The sequence below is a fragment of the Melospiza melodia genome, chromosome 3 (assembly GCF_035770615.1).
Source record: "Melospiza melodia melodia isolate bMelMel2 chromosome 3, bMelMel2.pri, whole genome shotgun sequence".
NCBI lineage: Eukaryota > Metazoa > Chordata > Aves > Passeriformes > Passerellidae > Melospiza > Melospiza melodia.
Window position 1 is genome coordinate 63,699,251 of NC_086196.1, and position 19,239 is coordinate 63,718,489.

The 19,239-nt window shown below is 44.2% G+C and overlaps 1 protein-coding gene across 1 annotated transcript; it reads left to right on the forward strand.

Annotated features, from left to right (window-relative positions):
• The first annotated feature begins 2,571 nt into the window (after window positions 1–2,571).
• On the forward strand, window positions 2,572–15,574 carry CALM2 (calmodulin 2). The gene is made up of 6 exons (XM_063152043.1): window positions 2,572–2,698; window positions 6,934–6,964; window positions 11,926–12,069; window positions 12,147–12,253; window positions 13,120–13,255; window positions 14,661–15,574. The coding sequence occupies exons 1-6, from the start codon at window positions 2,696–2,698 to the stop codon at window positions 14,687–14,689; spliced, it is 450 nt and encodes a 149-aa protein (XP_063008113.1). The 5' UTR covers window positions 2,572–2,695; the 3' UTR covers window positions 14,690–15,574.
• The last annotated feature ends 3,665 nt before the right edge of the window (window positions 15,575–19,239 follow it).

A 19,239-nucleotide genomic window follows, 5' to 3' on the forward strand; every position in this document is an offset into this window, starting at 1 on the left:
TGGCCAGTGGCAAACTCCAGGAACAGGACTCAGTCAGAATTTGGTGCCTGAATACAGCCCTTCCACATATTTCTCATCAAATCCCTTGGGACCAGTTTCACAGAAATGCAGATTTACAACATCTCAACAGATTCCTTGAGCCTGGGCACCTGAGCAACCTAGGTGCCACAATGTTTTGCCTCTCTGAGGTAGTGTGAGGATAAAAGACAGATGCCAAGGAGAGGTCTTGGCACATCAGGTCCAGCACCACGCACCTGAGGGCATTCTGTGGCCAGGCCCCAAGCTAAGGTCTCTACAGGAGATGGTTTTGCTCCACAAAATCCACCAGCACTCTGCTCTGCTCCAGATTGGAGGGTGTGATAGGAATGCACCCTGAATGCCGCTATGCCACTTTTATCCCAAATCTAGAGCAGGTGATGAATTTTTTTGGTCAAGAACTTTTCTGCACAGATTCACGCCTCTAGAAGTGTAAAGAAGTTGGGAATGTCAGAGCAACCCTTAAAATTGAACCAAAGGGGGCATCAGGGAGGAGGAAAATTCGACTGAAGCTCAGCTGTCTGCATCCAGCATAGCCAGACCACAGGCAGGGATTTGCTCCTGCTTCCTATGGCAGTGGTTGGAGGAAGCAAGGGTAACAATAACCTTGGCAGTCATTGCCTGCTCTGGGAAGTAATTTATTCATCCAGGTACACATTACACATTGAAAAAATGTTATCAGAGTTTGAAAAGACAATAGTTCAGATGTGCTTGATTTGTGGACTATAAATACAGGTAAAGGCAAAGAAGGCCTAACAAAGCAGTGCATCACAAAACAGTAACTGCAGGTAGATTTCAAGGCTGAAGGCCAGCTTTTATGGTGGTGTTTCATGTACTGCCTATGAACACAAAGTGAGGATGAGAGGCACTGTACTTAATAAAGGGGTCCTTGATTATTTTAAGAAATTAGGCCTTCTTCTGTTTTTTTCCCCTCCAATTTGCTTCTGAATTCAGTGGATACAAGATCCTGAAAAGAAAGCAGCCCTGAGAATTTGAATTAATGTTCAGGAGGAAAAAGTCACAGATTTTTTGTTTTCTGAGTTCATTCATGCCAGTCCCATCCCAAGCACATCCTATTTCTGTGGCCTATAAACTAAAGACTGTGAAGAACTGAGATGAGTAAAACCTCTTTAGTGAGAGCCTTTGCTCTAGTTTGAGTCCTGATAAGTATAAAAACTATTTGTTGACATACTGTGTGAATATCAAGTAAATAATTATTTCAATAAATGTGGAAGTAGGTTGTGATCACATTGAAGTGGGATTGGTATTGTGATTTTTGTTCAAACTTGGGTCAGAAAACTTTAACTCAGGCCCCCAAAGTTTAATAATGTATTTATGGTCCTGAAAATGTGTGCTGTGGTTTTCACAGAGGACAGGTAGATCTGCTGTCACCAGACTCAGCCAATATTGCAGCTCTCTGTTGAATTATCTTTGAAAATACATGTGCAAGTTTGAAAATTGCATCTGGAACCATTTGTCCAAATGCATCTTACAGAAAACCCTTACAAGACTCCAGATTTTAGCTCAGAATTGCTGGCCACCTGTGCTTAGGCACAGGAGCAGGACATATGCGATTCCTAGCAGGGGAAATGGGGGACGAAAAGGGAAAATGTCGAATAGGAGAGGTTTAGGTTGGACATGTGGAGGAGTTTCTTCAGAGAAAAGGAGATTAGACATTGGAATGGGCCGCCCAGGGAGGTGATGGTGGAGTCACCATCCCTGGAGGCGTTTAAGGAAAGCCTGGATGTGGCACTCGGTGCCACGGTCTAGTTACATGGTGGAGATCGGTCACGGCTTGGACTCGATGATCTCAGCGATCGTTCCCAACCTAACTGATTCTGTGAAATCTGTTCTTTTCAACCACGGTACCAAGCGATGAAGCATCTCTAGCCTGCAGCGCGAGGTGGGAATTTTTCTAGACTGTGCTGGATACAGAGCGAGTCTCATTTGGTAACTCTGTGTGGGTGAGGCTTTCCGGAGCGCAGCACGGAGACAGTGGCTCGAAACGCTGTAGCAAAGGCGCTCCGGGAGACCCGGCTGCCGCCCTGGGCCGGGGGCCGGGGCCGGGCCCGGCGCGGCGGCTCCGCGGGGCTGCGGGGCCGCTCCGGCCCTCACGCACTGCGGGCGGGGGGAGGGGTGCCCGCCTTCCCAGCCCAGAGTGTGCATGTCCGAGTGACGCATTGCAGGTACGAACCCACCAATCAGCGCCCTCCTTACGGAGTCCCCACACTCCTCGGCATTTTTTCCTAAAATCCTCTTCCGCACAGAGAAATAGTCCCTAGCCCCGGTCCCCGCCCCCCTTCTCTCGCTGCCCCCCTTCCCCCCGCCGTTTCACAAGCGTTGCTTCCCCCAGTTCCCCGCAGCTCGCTCGTTCCTGCGCCGGGGCTGTGGGGCAGAAGGAGCGGCACTCGGGGTGCGGGGTGCCCTGCGAGGAGAGCGCGCAGAGCCGGGACTCGTTTCGCAATCCACTTCACTGTCGGGGGAAGGGGAGGGGGAGGGAGCGGCGCGGAGCGATCCGGGCGGTGAGGCGGTTTATGAGGCGCCGCCGGCGGGCGGGCAGGACTCAGTGTGAGGCGAGCCGTGCAGCGGGAAGGTCGCGCAGCGTGCGCCCCGTGCAGCCCTCAGCTCCCACCGCACCCCGCAGCCAGGCCGGGCCACCATGGTGAGTCCCCGGGCACGGGGCAGCCGCGGGGTCCGGCGGGCGCCGTCGCGGTGCGGTGCGGAGGGATGGGGGCGGCTGAGTTCGGTGCAGATGGGGGGCGGGGGGGAGGGGGGGGGTTGGCTGCTGTGGGGCGAGGTCGCGGGCAGAAGGCTGTGGGGAGGGATGAAGCTGACCCTCGCCGCGGCCGGCGGGCTCAGGCCGGGGCGGAGGGTCCCGCTCGGAGGCGCCGTTTGCGTGGGAGGAAGTGGTGGTGGCGGCGGCGGCGGGTCCCGCCCGGGTCCCTTTCCCGCCCTGGGGCGTTGGTGTGGATTCAAATCCAAACGGCCCCTGGGTCGGCGGGAGCGCCGTGAGGCGGCGCCGGGCGTTGCCGGGGGGAGCGACGGATAGCGGTCCCTCCTGGGAGGGGACCCGCGGGCTTGGGAGGAGGGGGGAAAGGAGCTTGCCACGATGGCACCAGCTCTGCTTTCTTATCGCTTCCTCCCTCCCTGCTCTCGGCGTGTGCGGCTGAATGAGGCAGCCTGAGCTGTCCGGCTCGCTAGTGAGGTGTGCTGCGCCTGGTCATAATAATGCAGTGCGGAGCCCAGCAGCTTCTGAGCAGCATGATGATGAGGGGCAGGCTGTGCCTCACTGCACCATCGCCCTCCTCGCTAGACCTGTTGTCAGCTCGCGTTGGAGCCCCTGTCGATTCCGTGGTAGCGCCATGCTGTTGGTGGCTCTGTTGGATAAGGGATTGTGTTTTTTTTTTTTTTTTTTTTTTTTAAACAATTTTTGTTTCCCGTTTTGGTCATTGCGGAGGACAGTCCTGCGTTTTTAATATTACTAGCGATGCGTTTAGAATGGTAATCCACTATCGAAATAGAACGCATTTTGTGATATCGGAGAATGGTTTCAAATTCAGTCTAAAGGATGTGAGTTTAACGTTTGTTGGTTTTTTAAAATTAAAACAAGTGGATGCTGAGAAACGTACTAAAAGGAGCAATTCTGTTGCAAAAGCAGCACCACTGACCACTTAGTGCTATCTCTGCATTAAGAGAAGATGCAGTAGAGTGGAATTGCCTTTTCATTCATTATATTCTTCTGAGGAATCAAATGACTGTCAGCTCATCACGTTTAATGTGAACGATGGCTACTTAAAATTTAAGGGTTTTTGAAATGCTGTCTCCGGGCAAAGAGATTTGGTGAATAGAAGCCTGAATTTATTCTTTAGCTTGAATTGTGAACTTACACAGCAAACCATCCATAAAGCGGGGGGGAAAAACCGGCAATGAATGTAGTAACAAAAGACTTACTGCATTTAGTCATCATCTGTGCAGAACCAAAAATGGAGTATCTTCAAGCAAGGTCCGTGTAAAAAATGGGTGTGTCCAGGAGGCACAGTGACACTTTGACTGTGGTTATAGTTCATCCCGACAGACCAGACTGGCTCAGCCTGTGACTGTCCAGTGTTGCCCATACGAGATAAGACAGAACGATTTGTTCCCAAAACAAGCTAACCTACACAAACCTGATTTTAGTCCATATAGTCAGGTCCGGTTGTTGTTCTTTGGTCAGTCCTGCCCGAGCAGAGTTGTCCCCTCAGTGCGCCTGCGAAGCGCAGCGAGGAGCCGGCTCTCGGAGGGAAGCGGTGTCGCCGCTCGCTGTAGCTGCGCCCTGGGCAGCGCTGTGGAGGAAGGCGCTCCCGCCCCGAGACTGCGCCGCAGCCATAGCGGCTGTAAGGGAACTCCACCTCTAGAGGCTGCGTGTGCCACAGAACGGCCGCGCACACGGCACAGCGGCTCCCCTGCTTTCCCGGGAGCTTTGGCTCCTTTGTCAGGCCCTCCGCACAGCCTGCGGCTGGGGGGATGGGGGCTGTTGCGATGCAAATTCAGGTGCTGCAACGTGAATCGCAGAAAGCCACGTCAGAGCTGCGATGGCATCAAATGGGGGTTTCGGGTGGCTCTCGGCCGCAGTAAGGGCATGTCAGAGCTCCAGCGTGGGCGCCTCACAGCCGGCGTTTGACAGCACGGGGAAGGTGAGCGCGCTGTCACGCGTGTGCTGCACCATCATGGAGAGCTCCGGGAGGCCCCTGTAGGAAGGCCGCGGTGCCCTGGAGGCGGCAGGCAGGGCTCCAGGCTGCTCCCCTCCACCTGGGTGGCACGGGAGGCTGGGAGCTGGCAGGCTCGCTGGCTCCGCCTTTTATTGCTGTTGCGCAGCAGCGCCTGCAGAGCCCGGCACTGCAGAGTACAGATGGTGTTTGTTCAACCTTGCCCCACCTCCCCGCTTATCTTTCAACTGCTTCATACCTGTGCCTTCTAATAAGCTTTGTGCTCTTCTCAAGCGCTGCACCTCTTACAGGTATTGTCAGAGCTCATCCAAATTCGTGGTTAGGGGTCTTAAATTGCTGGAAGAGTTTATAAAGAAGAAAGAGTTTGGGAATGCATAACAACTTACATACTGCTATGTCATGTCTCCGTATAAAATTGTTTATATAAAACAGTATGTGACTCAACTTGGTAACCCATAAGTATTGACCTAAATAAATTAACTGGGTTCTTACTGCTTAAATCTGATCTACAGTTTTCAATGGATATAAATATCTTATGGAAATGTAGCACATCATTCTCTTCACTCAAACAATAAAAATGTAAATAGCATGCAAAGGTATGAGTCTGTGTTAATGATACTCTGTGGCCAGGTGAAAATCTGTTAGGCTTCTGCTAAGTGACCAGCAGAACACTTCCATCCCAAGGCTTGGTTTTGAATTGGTTCTGTTCTCAGCAGTACTGCTGCCATGCCAGTCTTTTTTAACAAAAGGTGGAACCTGCATGGGAATATTCCTGCAGCAGAGATGAATCTGTGGCTGCCAATTCCCATTGTCTGCTGCTGCAGGAGTTCCTCAGTAGCGTGGTCTTGGTTCTTAGAGTAGGTGAGCCCCAGCCGGAGCGTGGCCTTACCTTGGGCTGTTGCTGTACTGTGTGCACAGAGGGCTTTGTGAGCAGTTCAGCATTTGTACCACTGCTCAAGCAGCCACCTTCACTTCTGTTACAGGAAGAATAACCAGCAGCTGGTAACTTACGTGTTCCCATGCAGCATAAAAATGTAATTGAAATTGGCAAAGTAAAAATTGACAATTATTGTAAATACATTTTTCTAAGTCTTCCCCTGACAGATGCTAATGTGGAGTGAGGATTTGGTGGGCACAGTTATGACAAAATTTTTCAGTCAATATTGCAGTAATTATAAAAAAGGTGCTGCTTAAATGGTCACAACAGGAAAGAAGCTGCAAAAGCAGTGGTGTATTTCAGCAGTGAATATGTCTTTTCTGTATTTTTTGTGCTTCAGTAAAGAGCTCAGGAAGTTTCCCTTAGGAGGAGGTGTGTTACCTTGTTACTGCAACTCTGCTCAAGCTATCCGGAATTTGAAGAATCATCTGGTTTGAGAACCTAGGGAGAGCATTTCTACAGTCCTCAAACGTGATGTTCTTTCAAGAGCAAAGTTCATTTTGGGTTTGGCCTGGAAGATTGGTGGTTTTCATTGCTATCAAATCTAATGAATTCAAAACTGGTGAGAGAAGAGAATGAGATATACACTGGAGCTTAACCAACTGATGCAGAAATTGTCTTAGACTGCAGAACCTTTCTCTGTTGTCCATGTTACCTAATGTTAACTGAGTCAGTGCAGTTAATGGGCTAAAAAAAAGTGTAGACAGGCTGTATGCCACTGAAATGACCCATTTGGACTGAAGCTGGTGGCTTGTCTTTTACAGCCAGGTCTTGGACATGAAGTTTCATGTAAATCAGGGGATGGTTTAATTCTGTTGAAGAGTATGTTTTTCTGATTTAGCTGATCTGCCTTAAAATTCGCACTTGGAGGTTACTATTGCCTTACTGAGACCTAAAGTGTTTTGTGTTGAAGCTGGTAGTGTGTTGTGTAAATGAGTTTTTCAAACCAGTCTGTGGTTCTAAAGGGACCTGTGTGCCTTGATCTTGCTGGCACTGCTTGGATTATTGATTGATTGGTACACGTGGTAATCTATTACTCGAGTGTATGGGGTATTGCAGGGTCTGGAGAGGATAAAAGGCTGCCAGTTCTACTTAGCAAGCAGTCCTGATGACTTTTGAGCTTTATTAGAACTATTCTAGAATGTTACAAATCAGTCCTGAAGAGCAATTACCATACTCAGAGGCCTCTACAAGTCTGTCTTATTTTGCCTTGAACTTTTGCTCCAACTCTAATCATATTCTCTTTTATTGCAGGCTGATCAACTGACAGAAGAGCAGATTGCAGGTGAGGTTTTTGTGTGGTATTGTTACTCCTACTTGACTTGGCACATCTCCTAATCCAGTGACAGTCTGTGTTACACAAGATAGTTAGCTTTCTTAGATACTAAAGTATTATGGTGGAATGTTTTAATTTGTCACCTAATTTTTAAAGGCTTATCTACTGTAAAAGCACCATGGATATAATGAGTTCTAGTTGTGTAGTTAATATAGTTAAACAATCCTCACAGCTTTTCTGGCTAGTAAACTGGTGATTATTCTCTCATGACTACAAAATTGTCCCAATTGCAGACTGAAAGGGGGAGTGGGGCACAGGGGATGACAAACAGATCTGGTGAAGGCTTGGAATCTGCAGTGCTTTTTTAACAGAAGGCAAAAATAATTTACTTTGCTGTCTCCTGTCAGCAGAGATGTTTGAGTGGCTCTTGTTGATGACAGCAGAGACTGGCTTCATGATGACAACTCTTGATATTCCATATTTGGAACTGTATTGTGTACTTGGACACAAGTGTTGTGTGTGCTGCTCTGATGGTCTGGCACTTGCTCTGAAATGCTTAAATAAATATGCATCTGTTATATCTTGGTATTGGCCCCCTAGAAACAGGTTATGTGCACTGGCAGCCATTTACTGATGGCAACAACTTGTGGTTATTGTGTCCTACCCATGCAGGCTGCACAAACTTATTGGTCCCATCGCTCTCAGCAGACTGATCTGAACTTCAGTAATAGATGGAACTTAAAGCTGGTAATACAGAATTCAGCTTAGCCACACACGTTCAAGAATGTCATGATTTTGATCTGACAAGTGTATAGTGTTAACACTGGAAAGTCTTGGTGTGCATAACTGTCCTGTGAAATTACTTTAGAGGATGTTGGGTTCTGCTGAGCTGATAGTACCAGGTCAGGCATACGAAGAACAGCCTCTGAGATTCTACTATTTAGTTATGGTGCAGCTCTTGAAGACACTGTATTAAACAGAAGTGTCATTATGAGCTGGTTTGTTTTTGCCATAATTGCCAAATCTGAAGTGTTAAGAACATTCTTCTGTAGCTTTTAGTCTTTAGAAGCCTGCTTTTACTCAAAGGAGACTAATTATGGTTTTGTGGAAAGTCCTTAGTCTATTTACTTGTTGCCATGGTAGTGTCTTACAAGTAAGCACAAGCCAAATTTAGTTCAACTTCGGGTTGGTTTTTTTTTGGGAACTGGCCTACATAGCATAAGGGTTTTGTGATCAGTTTAGTTAGAGCAGGCTTTATCAGTTGTCGCTGCTGTCTTTCCAATAATGGTTCATTGTTCTAGTTGTTAATTGTCAAAGCCTTATTAGTTGATGTAGCTAATTATGGAATATAATCAGGAAGCTTATTAACACTACCTTGGGATTAGCGTCAACTTTATGTATTCAGTAATGATCATGTACTCCTCTGAGGCGAAAGTAGATATTGATGAGCCTGTCATACAGGACCAGAGGCTTTCGACTGCATGGAAGGATTAAAAGTATATCTTAGTGGCCAATGTAAAAAGGCCTGCCACTTTCTGGGCAGCTGTGATGTTTTGTTAAGCAAATGTATTTGCAAGTAAACCATGAACCTCGGTTGTGAAGACATAAGCCCACTGGTGGTGTGTGAAGGAATCATTCTGAGCACCGCTTAGGAGAGGTTGCATCTGGTCTTGCATGGGAAAACTCTTAAAGACACAGTTTAAGTGTTACACAGAGACTGGCTACAAGAACTTGAGCCACCACCATTCTGACTGAGCTTCCCTGGCGATCCGTAGCGTTTGGTTTGGAGGCAGACATAGGAAATGGTACTGCAAGGCAGAGGTGACATTGCATTGCCATTCCTAAGACAGAAAACCAGAGTACTTAAAGCAGCCACTTCCCCAGGATTAAATCCTTCCCCCTCTGCTGTGAAGCATCACAGTACAGTTGTTTAAGGTTCCAGATGGCATTTCCTGTGGAACATGCTGATCAAATAGCACTGAAGCTTCTTGTCAGTGTAGGTAGGGGTGAAAACCTTTCCAGATTTTGTTTATATGAAAGACCGATACTGAAAGCCAAGTAGCTACAGAATGGTAATAGTGGCTGCAGTTTCATTCAGCAAGAATTGAAGTTGCTAAGTCCAGTGGCTCTCCCTTTGGGTAAGTGTTGTATTACAGAAGTAATGGGGTCAAGACTACCTGGGTGGTCAGGTGGCAGAGCAGCCTGAAGATGCTTTTGTCCCAAAGCCAGCTGGTCAAGTGAGCTGTCCTTCCCCTGGAGTCCCGAGTTCTGAATGGGCTCTGTGTGCAAGCAGGCCTGTGTATGGTGTTCACTGCCTTGTTCCTTTAGTGTGCTGTGGTTCTCTGCTGGGGATTTGGCCACAACAGGGATTTAAAATTTGTCATAGTAGAAACAGACATGTTGAAGTGTTGAGGTCCTGCTAGCTGTGAAGAGAACAATTGACATTCTGCTATGAAAGTTCCAGACATAGCTGGCTGAATTGTGTAGCAGTGGATATGGTAGTCCTGGTTCACTGAACATATTAGGTCACTGAAGGCTGCCACTTCATTTGGAAAGGTGATGTGGTGCACAGATGCCTCAGAACTTATGGCTGGTTAAAAGAACATTCTGAGCTGGGTTCTTAGAGTTCACATTGTTGGATTAGCATGTCTTTCATGGGGCCTGGAAGCAGTCTTTTTCTCAGGATGCTTTTCAGAAGGGTGGAAAGGCTGAGACCTTGTAGCCTTAGCAGAGACTTTTCATTTCCCAGTTTGGTGGAATAAAGAGGAATTGCTTTACATGCTATATGGAATCATGGTGTTTAAGTGTGCCTGGTATGTTTTATAACCTTATGTTGCAGGATGCCAGAATTGAGTTGCTCACTAAACTTCAGTGTTTCATAGGTGCCTTCACTAGCCATGGCTGCAAATCCTCCAAAGCTATGCCAGGTTGTTCTTGTTCTAGTCTAACTGCATCTGTGTATGTTGTCACTCCTTTGTTCTAATCACTGGAGGTGGTTCCTGGAAGTGGTTGGAGAAGTATTCTAGTGGTATTCTTGACTTGATTCAGCATTTCAAGCAGGAATATGCTGTTAATCTTCAACTTGCTTTATTTTCTTTATGATTTTTAGCTGGTTGCTTCTTAACCTATTGCAACTTGGAGTAAAAGAAGGGTAGAGTTGCCCTTGGAATGGTTCCTTCCAAGTGTTGATAATACACCACTTAAATGGTGTATGGGTCTTACAGAAAGCAAGTCTTTGAAATTTGTATATGAATGAAGGAAGCATTGCCCTTTCTAAGCAGAGTCACTGCAGTACTGTGAAATGTGCTTTATGTTGGGTTAGTGGTGGTTGCCTTTCACATGAAGGATGAAGTGATTAACAGCTAAATGTTTTGAATAACACTCGAGCACTTGACTCTTCATGAGGATGCAACTTTCCCCTTTTGAGGTTCTTCCATGATAGACTGTGAATGTCTACTAGGATTGACCCAAAAGCATTTTCTTCCCTAGTGTAGGACCTTAGCCCTAAGAAATCTGTTGCCTCCAAGATAACTGAAACTAGCCCCCCAGAGACCATTTGGAAGGAATTCCAGGCATAGGTTGTATCTACTTGTTTCTGCTTTGTGATTTTTATATACTGGCTTGAAACTGTTTCTGCTGGTCCTGTGGTAGCCTTGCTCTGATTCTGTTGGGCTAAACAGTGGGGGTTGGCTCTTGGGACACTTGAGACTTAAATGTAGAAGAGTAGTGGGGTTTTTCCCCTCTGTGGGATTTGACTGTGTGACTCTGGTGTTGTAGCTGTATTCATGAACTATAAAAACCTATCTTTATAGTTTAATTTTTAATGCTTGCCAGCTTGTACTCACCTCAAGAGTTTCAGAGTATGAAGTAAAGGCTTCATCAGGTCATGTGAAAACACAGCTTTTACTGTGACTGATTCTGGTCTGGGAAACCCACCATCTGGAAAGCTGGCTTCATGGAAATGTTGAAGAAAACAATAATTGGGAATACTTCTGATGCAGGAGTACCCTTGAGCTGACAGGCTGTCCAGAGCCATTATCTCTGAGACGGCTGGAAAGCTGGGAAGGGATCTGAAGTCTGCAAGGGAATGGACAAGATGCTCTTGCTTAACTGCCGTGTGTGTGAGCTTGCGCAGTCCAGTGAGCTGGTTTGAGGTGTGTGGCCAAAGACAGATGGCATGGATGAAAACCAGCTCCATTTTTGGACTGGACAATTAAACGTGTTATGCTTGTATTAATATTTCTGGCCACAGTACAGCCATTGTGTAGGGGGTTAAGAGATGGTGTCAAAACACAGCAAAGCAGTCTTAGGAGCAGTCAGAAACATTTCTGTGGAAGCTGTTTCAGGATACAGTAGGGCTGGAGCAGTTTTGTGAGCAGCCTTTCAGCATGAACACTCCAGTGGCTTTCTTCTTTGAACCATTGTGGTAGCATATAATGTTCAGACATCTGTGCCCAGCGGAAGTGGCTTATATTGAGAAACTTGGGTGTAGTTTGGTCAGATAATACCTTTTTCCATTGACTCATGTCCTCTATCAGTAATGAAGTGCTATTAAGCTGTGGCATATGTACCATTTTCAATTTTCTCGTGGCAATTCCATATTGTTTTATTTTGAGATGCAATTCCTACCAAGGATGCGGATCACTGTAGTTGCAGACAGCTATTTCAGCGCCATATTAGGAGCCCTTATTCAAGATAGACAGTAACAAACATCTGAGTCTTTTGGAAATGGATGACCTTCCATCCTAATTTAGGTCAACATGCTATTCATCAGTAGACTGGTGGGTGTGTTTTCAGATGCTGATGTTGCCATATTGCCATTGTAATTACAGCGTGCTGAGCAGTATACCAAAATTTTCTTAGAAGATTGAAATCAAATTTTGTAACTTGCAGCAATCAGTAGCAGTGAATTTTTTTATTGTTAACATTTCAAAGTTTAAGGGATTAACTTTTTTTTTTGTTCTGTACAGAATTCAAAGAAGCTTTTTCACTATTTGACAAGGATGGTGATGGTACTATAACTACAAAGGAGTTGGGGACAGTGATGAGATCACTTGGTCAAAACCCCACAGAAGCAGAGCTACAGGATATGATCAATGAAGTAGATGCTGATGGTAAGAACTTTACTGATAAGTAATTTAGTAAATTGCCTAAACCATATTTTTCTAACAAAGATTTTTCAACCTTTCAGGCAATGGCACAATTGACTTTCCAGAGTTTCTGACAATGATGGCAAGAAAAATGAAAGATACAGATAGTGAAGAAGAAATTAGAGAAGCGTTCCGTGTCTTTGACAAGGTACTGTAATGTTTATCTGGAACATTCCTGTTAAGAAAACTTGGTGTGCTTGTAAGATGCTTTCTCACAGATCTGAGGGGTACTCTCGTGTCACAGAGCCTCTAGGCTGGCCAGTCACCCTAAAGCTCAGCCTACTGTGGTGGTATGGGAAAGTCAGATGAGTTGTCAGGATAGTAAAATAAGTGACACAATTTAAAGTACTGCTTGCTGTGATACTGAAATACTTCCAGATGACTGGCAGGAAATTGTTTTAAGTATTTAAAATGTAAATGTTGTAAGTCTTTTATGTAGTCTTTGCTAAGTAAATTGCTAAAGGAATCTAAAATTACTCAGCTTACTTAAGATGCACCTTGGAGCTGAAAACATGATGTGAAGTGCCTTGGGGTGTGGGAAGGAACACATCAGTTGAGTTAGTGTACACCAATATTCAGTGCTTCAATATTCAGTGTCCCAACTAGTACTGGGATATGTACAAGTCATCTCTGAAGTCCTTGGCTTTATGCTGGACTCCCATGAAACAGGCACATCAGATAAGTAGCTTCTGTTCTAAGAAATCACCACTTGAACCACAGTCATGTGATTTAGTAGGCATCCATCACCTAAGAAGTTGCAAAAGGGGGTGATTGCATTGTTCATGGTTTAAAAATGTCAGAATAGGACAGTCAAAGGCTATAAGCTCACAGTGCCCAAAGACATTGGACAGTGCTGAAGATGTGCTTGCAGCTCTCACGTACCTTGAGCAAATGCTGGTGCTTAAGGCTGTGTTACCTTCTTAATGCTCAATTTGCTCTGCAATGTTCTTAAGTTATAGTTAAGTCATTAGGCCTTAGGCAAGCCTATTCCAGTGTTCCTTTTTCTCCTCCCAGGATGGTAATGGTTACATTAGTGCTGCAGAACTCCGCCATGTGATGACAAATCTGGGGGAGAAGCTAACAGATGAAGAAGTTGATGAAATGATTAGGGAAGCAGACATTGATGGTGATGGTCAAGTAAACTATGAAGGTAAGGAGTTGTTAATTGTTTCTTTTGGTGTAGCACTTGTCATGCTTGTTCTTGGGGTGCTGTTAGCCACACCAAGTTTAAATAGGGCAGTGTTCAGACAAGTTCATCTGAACACACAGTGTTCCTTTTAGCTAATCTTCAATTAGTATGTACATTGTGTACCTCTCAATGAGTTAAAGTGTTATTGCTGCCTTTGTGCCAAAGGCAAAAAAGGGCTATTTGGTTGTACAGGGTAAGAATTGACTTTGTAAATCTAATGATGTCTAATGACCATTAGAATAAGCAAGTTGTCAAGAGATGTTCATGTGCTGTTCATACTGTTAACTAATGCATGTTGACCTGGCTGTGGGATGTCACTCATTTGTCCTCAATGCTTTTAAAATTACTTGCTGATCAAATGGGGAAAGCCTCTAAAATAGACAGAAGTTTCAAGACCTTCAGAAGATACTTTAAATACATTTATTTCATGTAAATCAGCTACAACGGTAATTTCTTTCTATTTCTTCCTTTCTTCCTGATATTGAACTGTAAATGAAGTCATGCAAGCAGGAGTTCCTTTAGACAGTTGTTTGCAGCTGAGACACACTAAGCTTGACTTTTTAATATGTTACAGAAAACATCTAGGGTACTTTCAGATAATCTGTGCTATTTCTGAGGTGTAGATATGCCTTTAAGGCCTTTTTCATTATGGCCTAAGGGTACACAGACATCTGTAAGTGAAAAGTAACTTTTATGTACAAGGCTGCTGCTTCATCACTGTTTGAGTAGGCTGTTCAGAGACTGGCACTGGAGAGTGTCTGTGTCCCACTTGTTTCCAGTTGCTCTTTCAAAACTTGAGCAACCAGTTAACTCCTTTTAGGTTCTGGGTTTCCTGTCATTATTGTACCTGAAACTATGGTTCAGCAAGATGAATGTTCTAACTTGAAATGTTTTATGACTAAGCATTGAATCAGTTGCTTAAAGCCAGCCAGGCAAAATAAAATACTTAACTATTCCACTCTGGAAAATAAAAGTTCAAACCAACACAAAGTCTGCCTGTACAGTTACTTAGTTAATTGTCACTTCAGTGTGATTTGTAGGGATCTTTTAGTCATTCTTGGTTATTTTGTCCCCATCTGTGAGTCTGTGGGGATAGGACCCTCTAATGTTTTGTCTTGGAAGTAAGGCTGTTATCTAGTTCACTGATGGACCAACTCTTATGGAAAAATAAAGGCCTTTTGCCATTAAAAATGGGAGGAGTTTAGGTGTGATTACTGAAAAAGAGGACTGTTTTGAAGATGCTTTTTTGAATGTAACTGAAAATGCAGTTTTGAATCAATGTTCAGCACTAGTAAGGCTGCTTCTCAGATCTTGCAATTCAGATTTTTTTCCTTCAAATAACCTATGCAACTCTTTCCTTTTACAGAGTTTGTACAAATGATGACAGCGAAGTGAAGACGTTGTACAGAATGTGTTAAATTTCTTGTACAAAATTGTTTATTTGCCTTTTCTCTGTTTGTAACTTATCTGTAAAAGGTTTTTCCCTTACTGTCAAAAGATTATGCATGTATAGTAATTAGAAGGCCATTCCTCCATGTTTTTCTCCTTTATCTTACTGTCATTGTTCTGATTTTTGGAAAATTGATCTAAGTAACAAATGTTGCATGTGGCTTACTCTGGATATTTAAGCCCTTCTGCACATCTAAAGTTAGATGAAGTTGGTTAACTGAGGGAACATCTGGATTGTCTATTAAAAAAGTAGCTTTCTCTAGGAAACTTAGGTATGACTAGTGTGACAAGTTACATAAAGTAAGCCAGGGTTTACCGTGCATTAGCTGATCCTTAGTTCAAGCAACATGCTGGTTCTAGTTCTCGAGTACGTAGGAGTTTTTCCTATAGGAGTTTTTACCCCTTTCTGTGATGGGAGGATGAGGACTCTTGCAGCTTACCTGCAGGATAGAATGATGTGAATAGCATATATCATGTGGCTAATGCACTGTAAAAGTCATTCTCCTAGCTTACTTCACAGTAACTTGTTTGTGGCCATACCTGTAACATGTTGTTGAAATGTGGAGTCTTAACGTTGTAGACGATTGACAGTCAACAATATGAAACTTAAGTTGCACTAATGCAAAACGGGTGATTTATCCAGGTACTCGTACACAAGTTTTTTTGTACTGCTGGTCCTGTGCCAGAAAACATTTTCTCCTCTTGTTACTATGCTTTTTAAACTTTGTTTAGCCACTTATTTTCAAAAAAATCTGCTTATGGCACGATTTGCCTCAAATCCATTCCAAGTTGTATATTTGTTTTCCAATAAAAAATTACAATTTACCCATACTGTTTCAATGTATCCTTGAATTATTTACAGGAATTGTTCAATGCAGTTGCTGCTCTGTGTTTCAGTATGTAGCAGTTTGGTTTGCTTATGCAATGGATTGGCTGTCTTAAAATAGCTTGGAAGGTGAAAACTTAGTCCTTAAACTCTGGCCCTTAATAGTATTGTTGACTTGAAGAAGCTTTCTTACTAGTAGTTTAAAATGTATTTTACAGTCTTGTGTGGAGCTTGGTGCTTCAATAAACTTACCGTAGTGACTGGCTATGCCCACTATCTGTAGACATTGTGAACTGGATGTTGACCTAGTTCAATAGTTGACCTAAAATTAAAATTCCTTGTTCGGACAACTAAACCTGTTTGCTTTCTTTTAATTATTTTGGAGTTTATTCCCTGTCAGTTGCTACATTGGGGTAACTTAGTCTCACACTTGGGCTTTTCTGAAACTGCCATGTCTGAGTTGCCATTCAGAATGCAGTCAGCTCAAAGTACAGAAGGAAAACATTCTCTTCCTCGTTTGTTATTGAGCGTGACTGTGCTTCTAGCACTAGTTTTCTGTCAAGGTTTCACTTTTATTAAAGTGGAAGACAAACCTGGTTTCTACCAAGGATGAATCCAAGAACTCAAAAGAATGCCAGAGGCTGCTCGTGCCCATTGCTTCTCTACTCTGCTGGCAACAACTGCCTTGACTGTACATGTGCAGTATGGTTATCTTGTCTGGGGTTCTGCTGGCCTTTAAACAAAGCATTGGCCCCTGCCTCTGGGTACCACGCAGTGCTCCCAGCTCAGCAGGTACCTAATTTTTAAAACTGTTCCAATCATCTTTGATGTATTTATAAATGCAGTGAGCATCTAAAATTAGGACAGCTATTCAATCCAAATTCAGGAGCACTTAATCAAGTGTTTATGGTCACTGATCTTAAAGCTTTGCTCTCTGAGGACTCTGAACAGCTGTATTGATTTTTTAGAGAAGGCTTGTCAAAAGTGTTTTGATAGCCAGCATTGGAATTCCTTAGAACTGCTGTTTGTGTGCTGGCACTGATTCAGGAAGCTTATGCAGTTTTTCTAAATTTCCTAGCAGTTAGGATTTGCCTTCTAGAAAGTAAGTTATCAAACTGACACTTCCTACCCAGTCTCCATCCTGTGCTTCTAACAGCTTGGGGCAAGACATACTTAGGATGGCACAGGCTGAAGAAAGTTTTCCAGAAGCATCAGAACAACCACCTGAGCTCAATTCTGAATTGCTGGAGTATTGGATGTTTCATTTTTATAGGTAAGTAATGCAAACAGGGATCTGACAAGAATTTTTGGTTTAGCTGATCTGGTGCCTTGATTTTCAGTGGGTTGGGAATCACACTTAACCCATTCAGTCTTCTGCTACAGCTCAGTATGCACATAGAAACATCTAAGATGAAAAGGGGAAGATCTTCTCCAATGGAATATCACAATATCCCAACATTCTGAGTTAGAAGGGGGACCCACAAGGATGATGAAAGACTGCCTTAGCCAAGAGAATGGCCTTTGTCAAGATGAATGTGTGAGAAGGCCACTTTTATTTACAGTCACTTAAGCTGTTCCCTGCTTGGGGTGTTCTAGTGTCAGGAATTAAAGCTTCTGGTTTTGTTTAGGGTGAGTGTCCATGTTGCTGTTATATAAATGAAATGCCTGATTTCTAGGTCAGTAATTGAAGTCTTACAGCCCTGTTTACTTAATTCTTTACCTGCAGGATGGGAGTGGTAGATTTCAGTACTTTCTGCTAATGGAAGAATGTCTTGTGAGACAGAGTAAGTCAAGTGTGGTGGAAGCTAATGGCATGGGTCGTGAACCTTTTGGCTGAGGTGCACTTGCAGGTGCTTTTGCAATTGTGAAACAGGCCTTGGGTCACTAGGCAGTTTCTGGATGTTCATGCATGTGTGTGTGTAGGAACACTCTGACATTTCAAGTTCAGTTTCTGATAGCTTTACAAGAGACAATCTATCATCCTGTCAAATAGTGTGGAGGTTCTCATGTTCTGTTCCAGCTCAAACAAAAGCCTTTGTGGCACAGCACTGCAGTAAAACAGCTGGTGGTGTTTTAGTCCAAGCTGAACATGGAGGTGGGAGATCTTAGGCCCAAAGATGCCTCCCTGTGTAGGCCTAGGGGGATATCCTAGTGATCCCTGAGAGGAGGGAATGAAGACAGCCAGATTAATCTTAGTAGAACCACTGACAAGGGGAGATGGGCATAGATTTGAAAATACTCTCTTTGAACAGGACAAATTACTTCTTTTACAGTAAGGGGTAAAACACAGATGTGGAATCTGTGCAGATTCAAAACCCAGCTGATGACATGCTGGGCAAATGTCTCCAGCAGCTCCTGCTTTGAACAGGGAGTTGGGCTAGGTGATCTCAAGAGGTTTGTGCCAAGCTAAATGATTCCCAGAAGTGCTCCTGCTAGCTTCCTGGGCTTAACTGTTGTGTCTAACCCTACCTTCATCTGGTGACCCTTCCAGTGAAAGAGCATCCACAGTTGCATGGCACAGCCTGGTACGTTTTAGAGTTGGTCTCTAACTCACCCTAGTAGCTTTAGGAATCACCAGGCAGGAGTAAGACACTACCTCAGGGTTGTAGGTGAGCCATCCTGAAAAAAACTCATAATCACTTGTGGCTGTGGAGTTTTGATGGGGGAAATGCATGGCTGGATGAGTAATTGTGGTAGCTGGACAATTTGCAGCCTGTGAGGATAACATTTAATAAATTAATGATAGCTAATGGCTAAAGGAGAAGGTTAGTGAGGATTAAGGGCCTGCTAATCAGATCAGTCTTATTATTTGGGTGATACTATAGCTTAGAAGGTAGACAAGCAGGTGATGCAGGAGTGCTGCTGCTGGCCCCGCTGCAGGCAATGCACCCTGGGTGTTCTGGGCTCTCAGGGCTCAGGCAGCCGTGAATGCCGCTCTGGCAGAGTGGGCCACTCTTGGAGATTGTTCACCAACCACCTGGGCACCATGAGTAATACATTTACTGCTTTCCTGCATTGGTGTGTGTCACTTCTGGGACTATGCTGTGTCTATTGGACTCAGGCCAGTTTAGAGAAAAACTGGTTTGCTAACTGTTGAGCAACTAAGAGGAGTTCCCATAATCTCCTTGCTGGCCATTTCCAGTGGTGGTGGGTGGGAAATACTAGAGACACTTGAAAATTTCTCCTTCAAGTGCTGCTTTTAGAAATGGCTTTTCTATGAAAGTCTTCATGCCGTAATAGACGATTAAGGAAGTTTAACTTGGTTTTTTAAATCAGACTTCTCAGTTAAAAGCATTCAGCTCTGCAAAACTTCTGTAAAATTGAGTCTTGAAAAGTAATCTTCTTTTACCAATGAGAATAGTAGGTATTTGAGATGGCAATGTATATTGATATTCTGGGGGATGTGAGTATAAAGAAAAAAATGTCATCTTAACCAAAAGGGACAATTCTGAAATTTGTGTACTACATTTTATGCCTATGCTTCACAGAACCTTGAAAAGGAGGTTGAATTGTCTTTGGGATGGAGAAAGAGACGATGGAGAATTTGAGAGTTCTCTTTTCTATTTATAACTCCCTTTATAATTTAGTACATGTTTGTGATTGGAATGAGGAGAACTAGCTTATATCTGCTCCAGTTTCTGGCTTTGGAAAAAAGTTCTCTCCTACAAGA